At 44.3% G+C, this 24,428-nt stretch overlaps 1 protein-coding gene across 1 annotated transcript in view; it reads left to right on the top strand.

The window, feature by feature from the left end:
• The first annotated feature begins 5,066 nt into the window (after positions 1–5,066).
• The window catches only part of chdh (choline dehydrogenase), a 45,066-nt gene continuing 25,704 nt past the window's right edge, over positions 5,067–24,428 (top strand). Inside the window, exons 1-3 of the mRNA XM_073072206.1 lie at positions 5,067–5,287; positions 11,708–11,785; positions 13,455–14,351. Of these exons, the coding sequence (XP_072928307.1) occupies positions 13,652–14,351 (700 nt within the window). The 5' untranslated portion in view covers positions 5,067–5,287; positions 11,708–11,785; positions 13,455–13,651. The remainder of the gene's footprint in view (positions 5,288–11,707; positions 11,786–13,454; positions 14,352–24,428) is intronic.

Here is a 24,428-nt window from a genome sequence, read left to right as displayed (position 1 = left end):
CAGAAAGCACACCTGTGCCTCTACTTCCTCATGAAGCTAAAGAAATTTGGCATACCCTCACCATTTTTGATGAATGCGCTATAGAAAGTATCCTATCCGGATCCACCACAGATTGGTATGACATCTGCTTTGCCTAAGACTGCCGTAAATGACAGAGTTGTCAGTATAACTCAGCACATCTCAAAAAGCAGCCTCCCCTCCATGGAGTCTCTCTACACGTCTCACTGACTGAGAAAGGTAGCTAAGATGATCAAAGACCTTTCCCATCCCAAACATTCTCACTTCACCCCGCTCCCCATCAGGCCTAAGATACAAAGGCATGTACCATCAGGCTCTACCCCTCTGTTTTAAGAATACCGAGTGGTCTTGTATGTTAAAATAGAGTTTTGACCTCACCTCATTATGTCCTTGCACTTTATTGTCTGTCTGCACTGCACTTCCTCTGTAACTGTAAAATATTATATTCTGCATTCTCCTTTACCTTGTATGACTTCAATATACTGAAGTGAATATTGAAAGGCCTGGATAGTGTGGATGTTGGATGTTTCCAGTATTGAATGAATTTCAAACTGAAACAGCACAGCCTCACAATAAAAGCATGTCCCTTTAGAATAGAGATGATGAAAAACTTCTTCAGCCAGAGGGTGGTGAATCTGTAAGATTCATTGACACAGATGGTTGTGGAGGCCAAGTCACAGGGTATATTTAAAGCAGATGTTGATAAGTTCTTGATTAATAAGGGTATCAAAGGTTAAGAGGAGAATGGGGCTGAAAAGGAATAATACATTGGACATGATTGAATGGTGGAGCAGACTCAATGGGCTGAATGGCCTAATTCTGCTCTTAGGTCTTTTGATTATCTTTTCTAATTATCAATATGCATGGCATGCAAAACAAAGTTTCAACTATACCTCAGTACATGTGGCAATAATAAACCAACTTACCAGTTTACCAAAATCAAAAAGTGGATGTGCATTACTGTTTTGAATACTAACAAAATGCTGGAGTACCAGATGCAATGCAGAGTTTGTTTTTAGATGAAAGATAAAATGTTTGATTAATTTTGCCCCAGGTATAAAAGTTGATCAAATCACCGGAAGTCATTGCCTAAAATCAGCAGTAGATTTGATTGTAAATAAAGCAATGTACAGAAGAGAACGATAGCAAGCTACCTAATCTTAATTAATTACAACAACAATGATAAAAATGGGATGTTATCATTCCAGAAATTTCTAAATAAAACTCGGTTGATAAAGCACTGCAATGCAGCTTACTAGTTTTGATTAGAAATATATACCGTAGTCTGTTTCTGTGTCTCTGATTTCCCACAGACTATTTTTGAGGTGTTGAGTATTTGTAGAGATATCAACCAATCAATGTATGGAAGCTACCATGCTTTAGAGTTTGGATTATCTGATCTGGTCCTTGCAGCCGCAGTAACATTGGGCCTAGAGACCAGTCAATTCCACAGAGAGGCTGCTGCCAGGATCAGGCCAGGATTCTCGGGCCCCAATTTTCCTTCTCTGGTTTCAGCCAATAATGTTGTGGTAAGTCCTCAAACCTCACCTATTTTCGAACCTGTATTTCACCTAATATCAGTCTCGAAGTCTTCCCGGGCCTGTCTAATGCAAGGACCAGGTTGGACTCTGTGGCAGTTGACTGGGCTGGGCCTGGCACCAGAGGAGGAGAGAGATCCAAGCATGAGACCGGGCTGAGAGACTTGGCATCAGGGGATCAAATGTGGCCAGACAATAGATTGCACTCTGCACCTGAGACCAGAATGGGCCTGGCAACATGGACTATACAAAGTGTGTACCAGACTGGGTCCAGGTTGGAACCAACACTAAGGACCAGAGTAGGATTATTATCATGGATCATGCCTGACCACAACAGGGGCAAGACCATTCTTGACATGAGACCGTACCTGCCATTAGAGTCTCGAATGGGCCAGACTGGCCACACCAATAGGTTGCAGTCTGGATGTGCCATCAGGGACCAGAATGGGCCTGATTCCAGAGAGATAGTACCATCTGCACCATGTCTCTGCTGGGAAGAACAGGCCCCCAGTCCTCGGGGTCGTGTTGCCGGTGGCCGGTGGCGGGGGCGTCGCAGTGCGCTCGGCAGAGGATGGTGCTCAGAGAGGCTGTGCCGGAGGGGATGGTCGGAGGCTCGGAGGTTCGACGTACTTGGAGTCCGCTGCGGTCGGAGTGCTTTCACCGTGTGCTGCGTCTGCGAGGCTGGGTCCGGCGGCACCGTGGAAGTCCAAGGCGGGAGTATTCCCTTCTCCCGCCTGCGTGGGTTGACGAGTCTATCGGGACCCTGAGGACTTGTGGAAACTGTGTGGTGGTTTCTTTCGAACTTATAGTCTTTTAACATCTTTGGACTATTTTTACTGTGGCCATGGTCTGTTTTTTTATCAATTACGGTATTGTTTGCACTGTTGTAACTATATGTTGTAACTACGTGGTTGGGTGGTAGAGTTGGTTTCCTGACTTGGTGTGTCTGGGTCGTCTTGTTTTGTCTGGTGGGTTTGGGACTCCTTTCTGGGAAACGCACAAAGATGGTAGCGAGATATTAATACACAGCAGCCTCTCTGGACTCTGGATTTGGGGATTGTGAAACGTTATGTGGATTTTCTGGTGTAGTCTGTTTTGTCGTGTGCTTTTGTGATATCATTCTGGAGGAATGTTGTCTCATTTTTTAACTGCATTGCAGTTGTGGTTTCTAAATGACAATGAACCAAAATTCAATTCAGTTCCAACACTAGGGGATGAGATTGAGCCTGGCACCAGAAGCCAAACTATACTTGCCCAGCTGGGTCAGCACCAGAGGACAGGACTACGCCTGGCTATGTTACAGGATTTGGTCAGGCATGAAGCAGAAGCTGAATCTGGGGCTTGAGGGGCCCAGCAGCAGGGACCAGACTGGGTCTGACATAAGGAATTGCCTGCTCCTCTAATCAGAGTAGACCTGGCAGTGAGAAACCAGCTTGGACCCAGAACCGGGGTAGCACAGTGGAACTGGTACTGGTACATCACAATGGACCTGACACGTAGGAAGTAGACTTAGCCTAGTAACGCTACAAAAATGGACAAACAGGGTGCCAGACAGCACCTGGTAATAGGTACTAGACTGGTTCAGACCTCAGGGCACCATATTAGGCCGAGAACAGATAATTTTAGGTCCGATGCCTCGCAGGATTTTGATTTAACCTGCCACTACTGATTAGATTGGGTCTGGCACCCGGGATCCCAAGGGGTTTGGACACTTGGATCACACTGCAACCAGACTGTGCCCTTCACCAGGTGGCCAGACAGGGGAGGTCAGATTTGGCCAACTAGCAGGGACTGACACCAGAAAACAGAACAAGCCTTGCACCAGACTGGACCCAGAACCAGGCGAGTTTGTACAACACCAGACTAGGTTCAATACCAGCGAGCAAACGGACCCCAAACACCAATCTGGACCCAGCACTGAAAACAAATCTGAGTCTCGCGTCAAGGAATGACACCTGACGTCAGTTGGCAGCAGGGATCAGACTGACCTCTGACACAAGGACCTGACACTCAGATCGACAGGTCTGTGCAGATGGAACAGGAAAAAATGGATCAGAGCTGGGCCAAAGGGCCAGTTCTGAATGTATAACTTTGCTTTGGCATGCAAACAGGAACCAGACTGGGTCAAACACCAGGTTGGGCCCAGAACCAGGGAACTTTGCCCCGCATCAATTATTAGACAAGGGCTAAACAGGACCTGCGCCTGCAAAACAGTAGCAGGCACCAGACATGGCTATGCACCAGAGACAGACAGTGCTCCTCAACAACTGGGAATTAGATTGGACCCGGCACTAAGATAACAGTCTGCACCCACCAACCAGGGACCAGACCTGGCCTGACATCTGGTTAGAATGGGATTGACTGAGGATTAGAGTTAGCCTGCTGACAGTGGGAACCAGACTTGGCCTACCAGTATGTTGGATCCAGAACTAAGGGACGGGACTGACCAGACTAGAAACAGCACCAGGGAGTGCCCAGTGTTAGGTACTGGGCAGACCTTGCCAGCAGGGACCAGACAGATGTTGACACCATAGACAGAGTCAATCACCATACTGAGCTCAATATCAGGGGCCAAGTTGGGCCTGGTACCACAGGACCTGATCAGCCTGTTATCAGAAGTCACACTTGGCTCGGAGCTAAGGGACCTCACCAAGGAACAGACTGGATCTGCCAGGAAGAAACCTAACTGGCCTCCACCAGGAATCATCCTTGGCCTCACACCAAAGAACCACACTGGACTTGGCATCTGGGGATCATGTAACCTGAATTAAGGGTCAGGACTATGCCTGGCGTTCGGAACTATGCAGTGCCTGTGTACTTCTAATACTTTGGGTTATTTTTTTTGTTTCAGATTACATGCATCTGCAGTGTTCTATACCCAGGACGCTTTGCTATGAGGACCAGTCGGGCTGGAATGGCCTGTTTTCCACGCTGTGCATGACTCTACGAAGTGTGGAGCCGTCTAGAACAACCTCTGTGTGCCCTAACGCTTAAAGTGGAAATACCATGCTGACAACCTTAGCTTCAAACACAGATGCAGAAACATCATTTTCACCCAGTCTCAATCTCACCCTCATTGTGATGAGATTGATAGATTGCGAGATTTTATTGGAATGGGGGAGGTGAGTTGGTACAGGAGAGGTAAAACATCAAACACCATGGTCTAGTTCAGAGCAGACATGGGGAGCCCCAATTATCCTCCCCCGTCTTTTAGTATTAAATTTTTTAAAAAATCCGTTCTCACAACTCCTCCACTTTTTTCATTGTTTATCACGTCTCCTTTGATCACTCTGGGTATGTACCACTGCGGTGACCAAGTGTGGGCTGCAGATGCCCAGGGCAACTTTCCGACGGGGTAATAGGGGACTTTCATAGACTCCGTGCAAACTGGGAAGGCGCTATGGCCGCGTTATTAATGTAGGCTCCCTAGCCTGCGGCTTTATGGGAGACACCGAGAGGGAAAAATAAAGTGTGAATTTAACACTTCCTGGCGCAAAGTCAGGGAGGAAGTGAGGTGAGAGGGAGACAATCGGTGGGACGTTTTCAGCGCAGGGTCACCGAGGGGGGGGATTAGCCAGATTTTGAGCATAGACTTAAGTGAGTCCGGTCCGAAGGTCCCCGCTCCACTTGATGGTACCTGCTCGGCCGGATCGGCTGCAGCGTGGCGACCGCAGATCCAAAGGGACGAGTAGAAGTGACCAGATAGCGAGGAAACAGGGCTGTCAGCGGAGGTGAGAGAGGATTACTGACCGCACGGTTGCCGGAGCAGGGCGGGGGCAATGGAAAAGGGCGACGCGAGTTGAAGTTTCCAAAACTAGTTTCAAGTTGCAGAGTCTGCGGCGCCCCGACTCTCGACGGAAGGGCCACTGTTTTGCACCTTAACCGCCGAAGCGGTTTTCTGGGGGAATCCCACCACAAGCGCAAGCTTTTGTTGCGTCGCGCGTTTGAAAACACTGCTTCAAAACGCGCTTGCGGCAGTGCTGTCGGCGTGGCGTGGGGGCAGATGTGGAGGTTCAACACATCGTGGGGGCCTACAGGGAGAAGATAATCGGGCTGGGTCTCAGCACCACCTGTCCTTTCAGAGTTGATTTCAGCGATTATCTCTGGTTCTAGTGGATTGTGAACTCCATTTCTGTTCTTAAATAATTCTTAATAAACATTTCTTAAATAATGACAGAAGATCCTGGAAATCTTTAAAAGGCCAGGAAGTATTTTAAAAAGTACAGTTCACGTTTCTGGTCGAAATTCTCAGATTGATTTCAATCCTATTCCAAGGCCGTCTGAACTCTCTCTGCTCACTCGCGCCCCACTATCTCCTTTGGGATTAATTGTTTTCTTAAATAGCTTTTAATTTTTACAGGAAACGGGGAAAAAAAGCACTAAAGGTTTTGAAAGTCGAAACAAACAAAAAAGAAAGTTCCCGAAGAACTCAGCCAATTAAGCAGCACCGGTGGAAAGAGAAACGAGTTAATGTTTCAGAACCGAGGAAGAATCAATCAGTTACTGATTCAAAACGTTGCCTAGTTTCTCTTTGCACAAATACTGGGCGAGTTCTCCAGACTTGGCGGTTCTTGATTTTGCCGAATTTATTTACTCTACCACTGGAGGCCATGCCCCCATTTGCACAGGCCCATTCCCCCCCCCCCCCCGGCCCCATTCCCCCCCCTTCCCCAGCCTTCTCCCTGTAACTTTTGAGGCTGTGTCCAATTAAGAACCGATCAAACTCTGCCTTAAATACACCCAACGACTTGGCCTCCACAGCTGTCTGTGGTAAGAAATTTCACAAATTCACCACTGAAGAAATTTCCTGCATCTGTTTTAAATGGACACCCCTCTCTCCTGAGGCTGTGCCCTCTTGTCCTAGACATCTCCCACCAGGGGAAGCATCCTTTCCACATCTACTGTCTAGGCCTTTCAACATTTGAAAGATTTCAATGAGATTCCCCCCACCCCCCCCCCCCATCCTTTTAAATTCCAGTGAATACAGACCTAAAGCTATCAAATGTTCTTCGTAAGATAACCCTTTCATTCCCAGAATCATCCTTGTGAACCTCTTCTGGACCCTCTCCAATGCCAGTACGTCTCAGATGAGCAGCCCAAAACTATTCACACTACTCAGAGTGAGGCCTCTCCAGTGCCTTATAAAACCACATCCCCATTCTTGAAATGAATGCTAACATTGCATTTGTTCCCTCACCACCAACTCTGTCTGGAAGTTAACCTTTAGGTTGTTCTGCACAAGCACTCCCAAGTCTCCTTGCGTTTCAGATTTTTGGACTTTCTTCCTGTTTAGAAAATCGTCTGCACATTTATTTCTTCTACCAATGTGCATGGCCATGCATTTTCCAGCATTGTATTTCATTTGTCACTTTCTTGCTCGTTCTTCTAATCTGCCTGCCCTCCTGCAGCATACCTGTTTCCTCAACACTACCTGCCCCTCCAGCAATCTTCTTATCATCTGCAAACTTGGCAACAAAGCCATCTATGCCATCATCTAAATCATTGATATACAGCATAAAAAGAAGTGGTCCCAACACCAACTCCTGCTGAACACCACGACTCACTGGCAACCAACCAGAAAAGGATCCTTTTATTCCCAGTCGCTCCTTCCTACCAATCAGCCAATGTTTTAATCATGCCAGTAACTTTCCTGTGATACTATGGGCTCTTGGTAAACAGCCTCATGTGTGGCACCTTGTGAAAGGTGTTCTCAAAGTCCAAGTATACAACATCCACTGCATCCCCTTTATCCATACGACTTGAAACCTCAAAGAATTCCAAGTTCGTCAGGCAAGCTTTTCTCTTAAAGAAACCATACTGACTTTGTCCTATATTGTCCTGTGTCACCAAGTACCCCATAACCTCATCCTTAACAGTTGACCCCAACATCTTCCTAACCACTGAGGCCAGGCTAACTGGTCTGTCATTTCCTCTCTGCTGCTTTCCTCCTTTATAGAGTGGAGTGACATTTGCAAATTTCCATGCCAGAGTCCAATGATTTTTGAAAGATGATTACTAATGCCTCCACAATCTGTACCCTTAGGTCTTTCAGCTTTTTGAGCACCTTCTCCCTTGTAATAGTAACTGCACTCACTTCCCTTCCCTCACATCCTTCATACCTGGGACTGTTGCAAAATTCTCATTTAGTTCATCTACCATCTCCTTGTCCTCAGTTATTATTTCCCCGGCCTCATTTTCTAGTGGTCCTATGTCAACTCTCATCTCACTTACTTTTTCCATACTTGAAAAAGCTTTTACTGTCCACTTTGATATTGCTTGCTAGCTTGCTTTCATATTTCGTCTTTTCCCTCTTAATGATTCTTTTAGTTGCTCTCTGGAGTTTCTTAAAAAGCTTCCAAGTCCTCTTATCTTCCCACTAATTTTTGCTTTGTTGTAGTCCTCTCTTTTGCTTTTACATTAGCTTTGAATTCCCTTGCCAGCCATGATTGTACTATTTTGCCATTTAAGTATTTCTTTGTTTTTGAGATACTTCTATCCTGCACCTTCGCAATTTTACCAGAATTAATTGAATTGAATGGAATGATCTTTATTGTCATTATACATAGGTACAATGAAACTCTGGCTTCCTCTCAGGCAATCAAACAAAGTGGTAGATAAAAACAAGACAGTAATAAAAAAACAGTATTAAATAGATAAGTTACAGCAGCACCAGAATGTCACAGTAATGCACAAAATGCTGTTAGTGCAAGTATTTGAGTCCTTGTGTGTGCTCACAGTTTCAGTCATTGTTCTGTGGGAGTGGTGTGATGGAGGCCACAGCTCTGGGGTAGAAGCTGTTCCTCAGTCTATTTGTTCTGGTTTTTATTGTCGTGAATCTTTTGCTGAATGGAAGCGTATCAAATGGAGTGGCTGGGGTGTGTGGTGTCTCTGGTTATGCTGATTGCTTTCCTCCTGAGTCTGCTGGAGTAGATGGTGTCCAGTCCTGGGAGCTCCATCCTGACAATTTGCTGGGCCGCCTTCGCCACGCGATGCAAGTCTTGCACTATTGAAACTCACACTATTGCTGTCAGCTGTCATTCCTGCCAGCATCTCCTTCCAAGTCACTTTGGCCAACTCCTCTCTCATACCTCTGTAATTTCCTTTACTCCACTGAAATACTGCAATGTTAGACGTTACTTTCTCCCTACCAAATTTCAAGTTGAGCTCAACCATATTGTGATCGCTGCCTCCTAAGGGTTCTTTTACCTTAAGCTCTCTAATCTCCTCTTGTTCATTACGTAATACTCAGTCCAGTATAGCTGATCCCTGAGTAGGTTCAATGACAAACTGCTCTACAAAGTCATCTTGTAGGCATTCAATAAACTCACTTTCTTGAGATCCATTACCAACCTGATTTTCCCAATTGACCTGCATGTTAAATTTTCCCATGACTATCGTAACATTGCCCTTTTGATACGCCCTTTCTGTTTCCCTTTGTAATACGTGGTCCACATCCCAGCATCCCAGTTGGGAGGCCTGTACGTGACTGACAACAGTCATTAGTTTTACCCTTGCAGTTTCTTAACTCAACCCACAAGGAATCAACATCTTCCCATCCTATGTCACAGCTTTCTACTGATTTGATGCCATTCTTTACCAGTTGAGCCACGCCACCCCCTCTGCCTACCTTCCTGTCCCTCCCACACAACGTGTAACCTTGGACATTCAGCTCCCAACTACAACCATCCTTCAACCACAATTTAGTGATGGCCACATCATCATACCTGACGATCTGCAGTAAGTGCAACAAGATCATTCACCTTATTTCTTATACTCCGTGCATTGCGATATAGTGCTGTATTTGCTACCCTTTTTGATTCTGCGTCCCTAATGCACTGCTACTCACCCTGCTGGCTGCAATGTCGCCAATCATCTGCCTGCCCTTCCTCACAGTCTGACTTCGTGCTATCTTTGCTTTTATACCTTTCATCCTGTCCTGAGTCCCTTCACACCATTTCCCACCCCCTTTGCCAAGTTAGTTTAAACCTTCCCCAACAGCTCTAACAAACCTGCCCAAGAGATTATTGGTCCCCCTGGGGTTCAGGTGCAGCTAGTCACTTGTGAATACCTGAATACATAATAATAGAGAAAATAAAACTGAATTACAGTGTTGTGTGTATATTATGTGTATTCTCTATTATTATGTATTCAATAGTTAAATTAGTAGTGCAAAATAAACATTAAAACTGTAATGAGGCAGTGGTCATGAGTTCAATATCCATTCAGAAATTGGATTGCAGAGGGGAAGAAGCCGTTTCTGAATTGTTGAGTGTGTGCCTTCAGACCCCTGTACTTTCCTCCCGATGTTAACAGTGAGAATAGGGCATGCCTTGGTGCAGGATCCTTAACAATAGCAGTATCGTGAGCAGATTCCCGATCAGCAACATCTGACGGAGATAAGGAGGTGATTGCTAATGGCCTGAAAAATAACTGTGGCATCCAAGTAGATAGTGTGGCCATAAAAGGAGACGGCAGAAAACTAAAGCTGTGGGAGTGATTAGGGTGAAATCAGAGAAGGGAGGAAGCTTGATTCCACCAGGAGCATATGAGTCATATATTCTAGCTTAACCTTTCAGCGCTATAAATGCATTAATCAAATAAGAAAGATTCCCATTATCATCCAACAGTAATCAGCATAATATCACTTTATCTACCCGCTAGCAGTTTTTATGTTAAATAACAATCAGCAGTCTTAGGTAGTGTCCAGAGTAAAGGATGAGCAAGCTAAGGCATTTCTCTTTGGAGGGAAGAAGGATGAGAGAAGACTTGATGGAGGTGTGTAACTTAAGAGGTGTAGATAGAGTGGACGGCCAACGCCTTTTTGTAAAGGTGGCAATGGCTAATATGAGGGGACCTTATATATAAGTACAAACTATGGGGTATGTCAAAGGTAGGCTTTTTAACACAGAGAGCGACAAGTGCCTGGACTGCACTGTCGGGGGTGGTGATAGAAGCACAAACATTAGGGACATTTAAGAGACTCTTAGAAAGGCACATAGATGAAAGAAAAATGCAGGGCAATGTGGGAGGGAATGGTTAGATTGATCTTGACGTAGGTTAAAGGTCAATACAACATCATGGACCAAAGGGCCTGTACTGTGCTGTATGTTCTAAATTATTCTGCTGCTGCCTAGGATACCTTTGCCTTTCCAACTGATGCCTCTATTAATAGTTCCAGTCCCTGTACACTTCCATCCACCTTGAGAAAGGGCTCAAGGTTCTGAACTTCTAGACAACAGAGCCAACTGGATCTGGCAGAATGGTGCTCGCGCTTAACAACTCTCTTTTGGTTCCTCCCGCTTTCTGCAGATCGAAGATGTGGCCATGGGCACTTACATGGACTGCAGCTGCAGCCGCCTTTTCATTGGCTACACGAAACAATCCGTGTCCCAAGCCGACGCTGTTAACGCTCCCAACTCTTTCTGCACTAAATTGACAAGTGCACTGACGCAAGTGTCATCAGCTTCATCAACTTTGCCAACTTGTCAACTTTGTCAACTTGCGTCAGTTTTCACCCCGTTCTCAAATTCAAGTAGGCCGTCTATGACATCTCCCTTTCCTGAACTGTCTGTCTCCATCTCTGAAGACAGATTATCTACTGGCATCTTTAACAAATCCCCTGACTCCCACTTTAACTACGCCTCTTCCCACCCTGTCACTTGCAATAAGACTATTCCCTTCTCTCAGTTTTTCTGTCTCTCGCCCCCACCCCCACCCCACCTGTTCTCATCTGAGAGGCCCTCTCATTTTCTCCAGAAAACAAGGTTTCCCCTTCACTGCTGCCAATGCAGCCTTCACTCGCATCGCCTGCATTTTCCACATCGGGCCTCTCTGCATTCTTCCCCACGTACAAACTAACAGTGGACGTAATGCCTTGCAACATCAGCGATCAGAAGATTAGGGTTCTCTTCCTGCCGCCATGTATAAAGAGTTCGTACATTCTTTCAGTGACTGTGGGCTTCCTCTGAATACTCGGGTTTCCTCTCCAAGGTGTTAGAGTTAGTAAGTTGTGGGCGTGCTATGTCGTCGCCCGAGGCATGGCAACTCCTGTGGTCTGCCCCCAGCACCTCTTCGGTCTGTGTTGGTCATCGATGCAAACGTACGTTTAATATATATGTGACGAGTAATGTTGATCTTTGCATTCCTTTCAGGCACCAGTCTCTGCAACCGTACACCTGCATCTACACACGCTACCTCGCCACCGTTAAGGGCCCAAACACTCCTTACAGGTGAGTCAGCAGTTCACATGTGAACCCATCCATATCGTTACTGTAGCTGGTGCTCTCTGTGCGGCCTCCTCGACAGGGGTGAGACCCTGTACAGATTGGGGGAAATCACTTCACGAGCACCTTCGCTCCGCCTGCTGACAGGATCTCCCAGCGGCCAGCAATTTTGGATTTTGAATCAGGTTTATTATCACTGTTGTATCTGATGTAAAAATTTGTTTTCTGGCAGCAGAACAATGCAATGACATAAAATGACTATAAATAACAAAACAAATAAAGCAACAAGAAAATACGTAATAAAGACATTCTTGGAGCATTCAGAAATCTGATGGCTGAGGGCAATTCTAATTTCATATCCCATTCCTACACTAACATACATTTCTGCCTCTACTGTCAAGTTGAGGCTAGAGACATATTAGAGCAACAACAGCTTATATTCCATCTTGGTGGTCTCTAGCCTGATGGGATCAACATCAATTTCTCTAACCTGGAGGCCAATCCCCTCAGAAAACTGAAATTCACCCTTACTGAGTTTACGAGTCACTACCAAAATTCCTGTAATATGTAATAATAATTCACTCTTGTGAATTTTATGTGGGAAGAACAGAAAATAATGTTTTTTCAATTTGCTTTGCTTGACAAATAATAGTGTTGCAGAAAATTGCAATACATTTATTTTTAGGGAAGGCAATCCCTGAAATGTGAGAGTTGCCTGTATACTTTTCCAGCTGTGGTCTAACTATAGTTTTGTAAATTTGTACCATAAATGCTTGCTCTTAAGTTCTTTGTCTTGGCTAATGAAAGCAAGTATCCTGTATCAAATGTCTTTTACATCACCTTATCTGGCAATGAAAAAGGCATATGGAATAACACCCAAGGTCCCAGAAAACTTCTTCTCATTTTTTCTGGACCTTGAGCTTGTAAAGCAATCTTCCTCTGTTCTTCAGCATTTCCCAGGACCCTACAGAATTAGGCCATTCAGCCCATTGAGTCCTGTCTGCCATTTGATCATGGCTGATCCATTTCCCTCTCAACTCCATTTTTGTTTTAGACGAGATAGTTATCAGCAATAATGGGAACTGAGTACCCATCTGTGGATATCACCAAATAAAGAAGAATTGGAAGAATTTGTTCAAAGGGGACAAATGAAGTTGTGTTGAAACAACTCAAATTAAACTGTACAGTTAAAAATTAATAATTTACTGAAGTTTTGGCAAGTGAATACTATAGAAGCTGTAATTCTTGCAATTCATTGGATAGGTATGGGACTGTAAAGCTTACGTGGGGGGATAGAATTCAGAGTCAGGTGCTGTAAAATGAAATGTCAATGAGTACCTTGCACAGATCATTCATGCACTGACCTTTGGTTACTCAGATCTCACAATGACCATTGCCAGCCAGCAGTTACTGGGTGTGTCTCAAAGCTGTCTGGTGCATAGTTCAGCAAGTAAATTGACTTTGAACTTTTTAATGGTTGGTTTTGATATATCAATCACAGCTACTGATCATGACTTCCAAAAACCTTTCTTTGAAATGCCAGCAAATTCAGTTGTTTCAAATATTTTACAAATTCCAGTTGTATTTGTTTAATCTGAACTCATGCATATTGTGTCTAATTGTTTTCCTTGATATTTTTTGTGTTTACTGACTAATGTTTATTTCTTAATCTCAGGGACTAGCTCTTTTGAGATTGTCAAGAGCAACAGTTTTGAATGAACCATTCCAGTACTTATCGCCGTACTTTGTACCTACAGCCATTAAAACAAAATCTCCAAGACCAACATATCGAGCCAGTATAAAGCGGAGCAGAGAGAGTTTTCTATACTTCCAGAGCTGCTCTATTGCATACCACAGTTTGCCGCAAGAACCATGAGTAGATTAATTAAGTTCACAAAAGTGAACATGGCAAGCATTTTATTACGTAGATTCATACAGCACCAGAATGCAAATGTATTGTCTAAATCCTATTCTGCAAAGCCATCAGCGTTCAACTACATAATAGTTGGAGCAGGTTCTGCAGGATGTGTCTTGGCAAACCGCCTTTCTGAAGACTCCAATGACTCGGTGCTCCTTTTGGAAGCAGGGCCTAAAGACACGCTGTTGAATAGCAAGCGGATGATGTGGAAGATCCATATGCCAGCTGCCTTGATATACAACCTCTGTGATGATAAGTACAACTGGTATTACCACACCACGGCTCAAAAACACATGAACAACCGTGTAATGTACTGGCCAAGAGGTCGCGTTTGGGGAGGATCTTCTTCTTTGAATGCCATGGTATATATCCGCGGACACGCAGAGGATTACAATCGCTGGGAGAAGCAAGGTGCCACTGGATGGAATTATGAGCACTGCCTTCCGTATTTTAGGAAAGCACAATGCCATGAACTGGGGGCTGACCAGTACAGAGGGGGAAGCGGACCACTACACGTATCGCGGGGAAGGACAAATCATCCTCTTCATTTTGCTTTCCTGGAGGCTGGGCAGCAGGCAGGCTACCCATTTACTGATGATATGAATGGATTTCAGCAGGAAGGAGTTGGTTGGATGGATATGACAATTCACAAAGGTATTGCCAGTCAAATGTTATATCCTTTCTACTTTGCTTCTTCGATAATTTGAAGACTCGGCAAAAATTTTATTTTAGTAGTCTTGTAATTATGAAAGTGTGGATGAAACATTTATTATTATTGTTCCTTTCTGTTTGTATTTGCAATTTATATTGTCTTTTGCACCTTGGTTGAACGCCCAGTGGCCTTTCGTTGATTCTGTTATGGTTATTGGATTTATTGAACATGCCCACAGGAAAAGAAGTGACACGTATGAACTCTGATAATAAATTCACCTTGAACTTTGAAGTTGAAACAAAGTAAGTCAAATATAAGCAGGTCGGGTCTTGCACAGTGATTATGGTAGAATAGAGGGATCTGGGAATACAGATCCATAATTCCTTGGAAGTGGCATCACAGATAGAGTAGTAAGGAGCATTCATTGGCCTACATATGTCAATGAACACAGGAGTTGTGTCGTTATGTTGAAGTTGTATAAGACATTGGTGAGGCCTTACTTGGAGCCGTGTGTGCAGATTTTCAAGAAGATGACAATAAGATTGAAAGAGTACTGAAAAAATTATACAGAGGGACATAGATAAGGTAAATGCAAGCAGGCTTTAGCCACTGAGGTAGGGGTGAGATGGAACTATAGGTCATGGGTTAGGGGTGAAAGATGAAATGTTTAAGGGGACATGGGGGGAGTTTCACTCAGAGTGAGTGTGGAGCGAGCTGCCACTGGAAGTGGTGGATGCAGGTTTGGTTTCAACATTCAGGAGAAATTTGGATAGGTACATGGATGGGAGAGGTAGGGAGTGTTGTTGTCTGGGTGCTGTTCAGTGGGCTAGTCCGCATAATAGTTTGGCGTAAGCTTAGAGGGGCCGAAGGGCATGTTTCTGTTCTGAAGTGTTCTGTGACTATGCTTTTCTTGTATTGGCTCAATTAGCTTTACAAAACCTCTCTGTCATGCTCGGGTAGCCCAACCTACAACTGTAGATGTATTTTGAAGAGAAGAATTATTATGAGTCATTCTTGCACTTGATGGTCCTTAGTTGTCCTTCTCCTCTTCTCTGTACTGTAATTATAATGGCATTGGTTACCGCTGGGCAGAAACTCCTTTCATCTTCCCTTCCTTAGTGCTGTGGTGATGCTCTGTTTTCTTAAATTAAGACATTTCCTTAACTAAATGGTCACACTTTGATTTATCACTGTGTAAGAGAGAAAAGTTGCATGAGTTTAGCATTGTTCACCTATTTTTTGGGAAGTAAAGGATTCTCATTCCAGCCTCAAAAACAGGTGAATAACTATTCTGTTATTACCAAAATATAATTCTGCTATGCCTACTTTCCCCTGAAATAAATAAAGATTTTCTTCACTGTATTTATCATTCAGGAGTTCAAGATGTCCTAAAATATTTCTGAACCAGTTAACTAATGTACACTTAATGAAACAGATGCAAGCACAGCACATAGCAGCTTGCTTGTGCATGGTAGGATGCCAAAGATGTTGATGTGAATGACTGATCAACATTATTGGTGCTGTTTGAACACTGGCTGTTGGCCAGGACAAAATAATGGTTTTCCAAACTTCTTAGACAAAAACATGGAATCTTTTCTAATCATCTTCAAGTCAGACACTAAGCTTGGTTAACTTTTCTTACTTTGGTGTAACTCTTAAATTAACTGTATATCTTTGAAGGGAAGTAAGTTTAAACCTATATTGTTTAGCTTGCGGGAATGAATTATACAACCAAAGATTAACAGTAATTTGCTGATTTATTGTGGTGTACATGGATGAGAGGGGTATGGAGGGATATGGTCCAGGTGCAGGTCAATGGGACTGGGCAGAACAATGGTTCGGCACAGCCAAGAAGGGCCAAAAGGCCTGTTTCTGTGCTGTAATGTTCTGTGGTTCTGAAAGTTTCGTGATTTAAACTTCACTGAATGATCCCTTTTGAAAAGTGACAATATGTTGAGATCAGGTAAAGAGGACAGGATCTGGGTTTGTCTGTTTCTCACCCCATTCAAAGGTTCAAAATATAATAATTATTAAAGTATGTATGCAGCCCCAATCTCCTGCCTTCTTCCTGTATCCCTTCATGCCCCAACCAATCAAGAATCTTTCAATCTCTGCCTTCAATATACATCAAGACTTGACCTCCACAGCTGCCTGTGGCAAACAATTCTGCAGGTTCTCCACTCTCTGGCTAAAGAAATTCCTCCTCATCTCCATTCTAAAAGGATGTTCCTCTATTCTGAGCCTGTGTCCTCTGGTCTTAGATTCTCCCACCACAGGAAACATCTTCTCCGCATCTACTCTGATAAGGCCTTTCACTATTCGATAGATTTCAATGAGATAACCCTTCATTCGTCTGAATTCTAGTGAATACAGTCCCAGAGCCATCGAACACTCTTAATATGACTAGCCATTCAATCCTGGAATACTTTTCGTGTACCTCCTTTGTACGCTCTCCAGTTTCAGCACATCCTTTCTAAGATAAGAGGCCAAAAACTGCTCACGATACTCCAAGTGAGGCCTCACCAGTGGTTATAAAGCCTCAATGTTACATCTTTGCTTGTATATTCTAGTCCACTTGAAATGAATGCTAACATCGTATTTGCCTTCCTTACCACAGACTCAAACTGCAAATTAACCTTGTCCCTTTGCACCTCAGTATTCTTGTATTTTCTCACCATTTAGAAGATAGTCTACCTTTTCATGTCTTCTACAAAAGTGCACGATCGTACATTTTTTGACACTGTATTCCATCTGCCATTTCTTTGCCCACTCCCCTAATCTGTCTAAGTCCTTCAGTAGCCTCTGTACTTCCTCAGAACTATGTGCCCCTCCACCTGACTTCATATCATCTGCAAACTTAGCAACAAAGCCACAAATTCCATCATCCAAATCATTAATATATAACGTAAAAAGAATCGGTCCCAACACAGACCCTGTGGAACACCACTAGTCACAGTCAACCGGAGAATTATTCCCACTCTTTGCTTCCTGTCAATCAGCCACTGCTTTATCTATGCTAGAATCTTTCCTGAATGTCATGGGCTGATAGCTTGTTAAGCAGCCTCATGTGCGGTGGTTTCTCAAAGGCCTTCTGAAAATCCAAGTATACAGCATCAACCAATTCTCCTTTGTCCATCTTGCTTGTTATTTCTTCAAGGAATTCCAAGAAATTTGTCAAGCAAGATTTTCCCTTGAGGAAACCATGCTGACTACGGCCTATTTTATCGTGTGCCCCCAAGCACCCTAAGACCATATCCTTAATAATAGTCTCCAACATTTTCCCAACAACTGACTAACTGGCCTATAGTTTCCTTTCTTCTGCCTCTCTCCATTCTTGAAGAGTGGATGACATTTGCAATTTTACAGTCTTCCAGAACCATTCCAGAATCTAGCGATTCTTGGGAGATCATTAATATTGCCTCTACAATCTTTCAACCACCTCTTTCAGAACCCTGGGGTGTACACCATCTGGTCCAGGTGACTTAACCACCTTCAGATCTTCCAGTTTCCCAAGAACCTTGTCTCCGGTTATGGTAACCTTACACACTTCATCTCATGACACCTGGAACTTCTACCATACTGCTCATGTCTTCCGCAGTGAAGACTGGTACAAAGTACGTAATCAGTTCATCCACCAGTTCCTTGTCTTTCATTAGTGCCTCTCCAGCATTGTTTTCCAGCAGTCCGATATCCACTCTCACCTCTCTTTTCAGGGTGAATTTGATCATATTATGTTCACTTGACCCTATGGGCTCTTTTATCTTAAGCTCTCTAATCAGTTCTGGTTCATTGTTCAATGCCCAATCCAGAATAGCCGATCTTCTAGTAGGCTCAACCACGAGCTGCTCTTAGGCGCTCTAGGAATTCCCCCTTCTGGAATCCAGCACCAACATGATTTTCTCAGTCTACCTACGTATTGAAATCCCCCATGACTTTGTAACATTGCCCTTTTGGCATGCATTTTCTAACTCCCGTTGTAATTTGTGGACCACATCTTTTCTGCTGTTTTGGGGGTCTGTATACAACTCCCATCAGGGTCTTTTTACCCTTGCAGTTCCTTAGCTCTACCCACAATGATTCACCATTTTCAGAGCCTATGTCACCTCTTTCTAATGAATTGAATTCATTTTTTATCAACAGAGCAATGCCACCCCCCTGCCTTCCTGTCTATCCATTCGATACAATGTGTATGCTTGGACATTAAGCTCCCAGCTATAATCTTTCAGCCACGACTCAGTGATGCCTACAACATCATACCTGCCGATCTGCAGCCGTGCTACAAGTTCACCTACCTTATTCCATATACAGTACTACACGCGTTCCAATAAAACACCTTCAGTCCTGTATTCACCCTTTTCGAATTTGTGTTTTACGCTGCAACTTTGCTCTGTCAACAGCCTCTCCTGACTACACATTGCCACTTTTTGTAAACCAGCTACCTCACCTTCAGCACTATTAAACACCTTTCCTACCATACTTCTTGCATTGAAATATACGCAGCTCAGGACACTAGTCACACCATTCTCAGCCTTTTGATTCCTAACTTTGTCAGTGGTCTTACCATCATCTGCCTCCACAACCTCTCCATTAACTGTTCTGGCACTCTGGTTCCAATCCCCCTGCGACTCTAGTTTAAACCCCACTGTGCCCCATTAACAAACCTTCCGGCTAGGATATTAGTTCCCCTCCAGTTCAGGTGCAAACCATCCCTTCTGTACAGGTCCCACCTTCTGTGGAAGAGAGCGCAATGAACCAAAATTCTTATGGCCTCCCTTCTACACCTACTCCTTAGGCATGTATTAAACTGTATAATCTTCCTATTTCTGGCCTCACTAGCATGTGGCATGGGTGGCAATCCTGAGATCACACCCTGGAGGCCCTGGCCTTAAACTTAACACTGAACTCCCTATGTAGAACCTCATCACTCGCCCTATCCATGTCATTGGTACCTGCATGGACCACGACTTCTGGCTGTTCACCCTCCCACTTAAGAATGCGAGGACTCGAGCTGAGATGTCCTGGACCCTGACACCCGGGAGGCAACCTACCATCTGGGAGTCTCGTTCTTGTCCACAGAACGTCCTGTCCATTCCCCGAACTAGTGAATCCCTTATCACCACAGTGAGCCTCTTCTTCTCCCCCACCTTCCCTTCTGAGTCACAGCACATGACTCAGTGTCAGAGACCCAACCACTGTGACTTTCCTCTGTTAGGTCAACCCACCACCCCCCTACACACACACACACACACTCTCTCTCACTCTGTCAAATGTTCCTTCTAGTTATTACCCATTACCCGATGCAAGAACACACAGTGTAACGGAAGGTAAAGCAACAGCTTTTTTTATTAGTAGCTCGCTACTGGAGAGAACTCTCTCTAGGCCCACAGCAACCCATTCCGAGGGTCTCTCCCCGCACACAGATACAGAGTCTTATATTATACCCTTTCTGTCACAAAGCAGGAAATAATTTTCTAGCTACCCTCACAGTCACATGCCCAGCAACAGTGGTTTTTTAAGATAATGACCCTTTGGTTGCCTTAATTGGCCAAAGGTCATCAACCACAGACAATGTGCACGATGAGATCATCCCTCGAAGTTCCACATTTTCTTGGACGGTATATTACCACATCCTGTTCTGCAGGTCCACAAGCCAGCAGAGCTTAGCTTGAAATCTAATTTTTACCTATCAGCAGAACAAATTAACCCTTTACTATCTCAATTCGCTCTCTCTCTCACTCTTTCTCACTCTCTCACTCTCCCTCTCATTCTCTCTCTCTCTCTCTCTCTCTCTCTCTCACACACACTCTCTCTCACTCTCTCTCCTTCCCTCCAAAGTGATATGCTTGTTGTTGAGGGGAATGGCCACAGGGATACTCTGCACAGGCTCCTTCACCCCTTTCCCCTTCCTGACTGTCACCCAGTTTCCTGTGTCCTGCAACTTGGGAGTAATTACCGTAGATTCCGGACTACAGAGTGCACCTGATTAAAAGCCGCAGGCTCTAATTTTAGAAAGAAAATCAATTTTGTACTTGTACAAGCCGCACCGGATTTTAAGCCGCAGGTGTCCCACGTTGTAATATGAGATATTTACACAGAAAGATATTACACGTGAGGATTTTTTAACTTTTAATTAAATCCGTATGGTAACATAAACAAATACATATTGCAAATGCTTTTTTTCGAACCGTGCCTGTAACACGGTTACTTTTAAATATACATACGTATCGGTAACACACAAATTACGTTGCGTATACTTTTTTACTGAACAGTGCACGAACAACATTCCAATATCTCCTAACGACTGGTAAAAAAATATATACTGCAGCCTACCAGGAAAAGTTATTGATCGCCTTTAACTTAAAAGCAGCGTTTTCGCTCGGGTCTAATGCGCTCGCCCCCTCCTTTCCGTTTATCGCAAACCGGTATTTTCCCACAAGACGCGGCGAAACCGGATGTGACGTCATAGCATTCCGGGATGTAGTACAGAAAACAAATATACTTAAAACACTTCTAACTTTAACTAGAAAATACTAACAAATGAATTACTAAGCGAAAATATTATAAACTAAATAACTGCCATAAAGGCAGCACAATGCTTTTCTTCGAGTGTTTTCCATGTTGATGAGGGTGAGTACAAATGACTGATTTACAATAATTTAATTGTGAAAGTGCGCTTGATTTATCGTACAATTTCATTGGACCTCTGTGAACTACTCATCAATTTTATTGGTCTACTGTTACGAGGCAAAATGTTTTTGGCGGCATGAAAAAAAAACATGCATTAGCCGCACCGTATTAAAGGCCGCAGTGTTCAAAGCTGTTCAAAGCGTGGGAAAAAAGTAGCGGCTTATAATCCGGAATCTACGGTACCTCTCTATCTATCTTCCCAAATGATCCGGAGTTCATCCACTTCCAGTTCCTTATTGCGGATTGTCAGGAGTTGTAGCTGGATGCTCTTCTCACAGTTGTAGTTGTCTGGCACAGTGGACGTCTCCCTGCCTTCCCACGTCCTGCATGAGGAGCGTTCAGCTATCTTGCCCGGCATCTCTACTGTCCTGGCTGCGCAGGTATAAAGAAGGGAAGGGGAAAATTAAACGTAACATTGAGCTTTTCTTTCCTTTGCTTCCTCTGACTGAAGCTTTGAAGAGCGAAAACCTCAAGATCATCACTCTTACTGTGAACTCTGACGATGGCTTCTGAGCTTGTCCCTGCCTTCCTTTCATTTTTTCTTGCTAATTCCAAATGCTGATTGGGTCACCAGTCAAAGCTCTTTATCGCTGTAGCGACCCGCTGCTGCCTTTTCTACTTGAGCAGTGGGCCTTATTGAAATCCCCACTTCTCAAAACTTCTGATATTAAGTCAAATACACGATAAAATAACTTGCTTTTGTCCATTTCCTTTGTTTTCACATTATCTATGTGTAGGAAGGAGAAAATTGGAGCAGATTCAGAGTCAGGTTTAATATCACTGGCATATGTTGTGAAATTTGTTGTCTTTGCAGCAACAGTAGCAAAAAGGTATCGAAGCAGTGTTCATGGGCTCAATGTCCGTTCAGAACTCGGATGTCGGAGGGAAAGAAGTTGTTTCTGAATCATTGAGTGTGTGCCTTCAGGCTCCTGTGCTTCCTTCCTGATGTCCTGGATACGATGGAAGCCGGTGCCTGTGATGGAGCTGACTAAGTTTACAGCTCCCTGCGGCTTATTTTGATCCTGTGCCATTGCTGCCACACACCCCTCCCCACCATACCAGACAGTGATGCAGTTAGTTAGAATGTTCTCCACAGTACAGCTTTCGAAAGTTACGAGAGTCTCTGGTGACATACCCAATCTCCTCAAACTCCTTCTGAAATATAGTATAGCCACTGTCGTGTCTTCTGTAGCTGCATTGATATGTTGGGCCCAGGATAGATCCTCAGAGATGTGACACCCAGGAACTTGAAATTGCTCGCTTCTGACCCTTCTGTGAGGACTGGTGTGTGTTCCTTCGTCTTACCCTTTCTGAAGTCTGCAATCAGGTCTTCGGTCCTCCTGACATTGAGTACAAGGTTGTTGCTGCAACACCACTCAACTAGCTGACATACCTCGCCCTCTTGTCACCATCTGAAATTCTGCCAACAATAGTTAGGTCGTCAGCAAATTAATAGATGGTGAATTTATAGGTAAGTCACCAGGACTGGATAGGATATAACCCAGGCTACAGTGGGAAGCAAGGGAGGAGATTGCTGAGCCTCTGGCAATGATCTTTGCATCATCAGTGGGGACGGGAGAGAATCCGGAGGATTGGAGGGTTGCTGATGTTGTTCATTATTCAAGAGAGGGAGTAGAGATAGCCCAGGAAATTATAGACCAGTGAGTCTTACTTCAGTGATTGGCAATTTGATGGAGAAGATCCTGAGAGGCAAAATTTATTGACATTTGGAGAGGCATAATATGATTAGGAATAGTCAACAAGGCTTTGTCAAAGGCAGGTAGTGCCTTCCGAGCCTGATTGAATTTTTTGAGGATGTGACTAAACACATTGATGAAGGTAGAGCCGTAGATGTAGTGTATATGGATTTCAGCAAGGTATTTGATAAGGTACCCCTTGCAAGGCTTATTGAGAAAGTAAGGAGGCATGGGATCCAAGGGGACATTGCTTTGTGGATTCAGAACTGGCTTGCCCACAGAAGGCAAAGAGTGGTTGTAGATGGGTCGTATTCTGCATGGTGTGCCTCAGGGTCCCATCTGTTCTGGGACCCTTACTCTTTGTGATTTTTATAAATGACCTGGATGAGGAAGTGGAGGGGTAGGTTAGTAAATTTGCTGATGACATAAAGGTTGGGGGTGTTGTGGATAGTGTGGAGGGCTGTCAGAGGTTACAGCGGGACATCGATAGGATCCAAAACTGGGCTGAGAAGTGGCAGTTGGAGTTCAACCCAGATAATTGTAAGGTGGTTCATTTTGGTAGGTCAAATATGATGGCAGAATATAGCATTAATGGTAAGACTCTTGGCAGTGTGGAGGATCAGAGGGATCTTGGGGTCCGAGTCCATAGGACACTCAAAGCTGCTGCGCAGGTTGACTCTGTGGTTAAGAAAGCATACGGTGCATTGGCCTTCATCAATCGTCGGATTGAGTTTAAGAGCCGAGAGGTAATGTTGCAGCTATATAGGACCCTGGTCTGACCCCACTTGGAGTACTGTGCTCAATTCTGGTCGCCTCACTATAGGAAGGATGTGGAAACCATAGAAAGGGTGCACAGAAGATTTACAAGGATGTTGCCTGGATTGGGGAGCATGCCTAATGAAAACAGGTTGAGTGAACTCGGCCTTTTCTCCTTGGAGCGATGGAGGATGAGAGGTGACCTGATAGAGGTGTACAAGATAATGAGAGGCATTGATCGTGTGGATAGTCAGAGGCTTTTTCCCAGTGGCTAGCATGAGAGGGCACAGTTTTAAGGTGCTTGGAAGTAGGTACAGAGGAGATGTCAGGGGTAAGTTTTTTTACGCAGAGAGTGGTGAGTGTGTGGAATGGGCTGCCGGTGACGGTGGTGAAGGCGGAAACGATAGGGTCTTTTAAGAGTCTCCTGGATAGATACATGAAGCTTAGAAAAATAGAGGGCTGTGGGTAAGCCTAGGTAGTTCTAAGATACGGACATGCTTGGCACAGCTTTGTGGGCCGAAGGGCCTGTATTGTGCTGTAGGTTTTCTGTGTTTCTATGCATCTGAGCTGTGCCTAGCCACACAGTCACCGGTGTAGAGAGAGTGGAGCAGTGGGTTCAGCGCACATCCCTGAGGTTACATCCCTGGAGGTGTTACCTTGCTCCAGAGCCTCCTTTGCTGCTGGAAACACAAACCTAACATATCTAACTTCTCCCCAAGGCTACAGTCCTTTAATCCAGGTGAGCCTTCTCTGTACTCTGTCCAGCATAAGCACTTCCTTCTGTTGTGTGGTGATCAGAACTGCATAGAATGTTTTGTATTTTGCAAAGTCACAACATAATATCATAACTTGTATTTTCCGTACCCTGATCTCTGAAGGCACTTTCTTTAGGACCCTATCTCTCTCTATACTGCTTCCAGGGAAACTGTTGGCTTGAAC

Source organism: Hemitrygon akajei, chromosome 19 (genome assembly GCF_048418815.1).
Source record: "Hemitrygon akajei chromosome 19, sHemAka1.3, whole genome shotgun sequence".
NCBI classification, from domain to species: Eukaryota; Metazoa; Chordata; class Chondrichthyes; order Myliobatiformes; family Dasyatidae; genus Hemitrygon; species Hemitrygon akajei.
The sequence above is the reverse complement of the archived record's forward strand: the minus strand, read 5'-3'. Positions and strand labels throughout refer to the sequence as shown.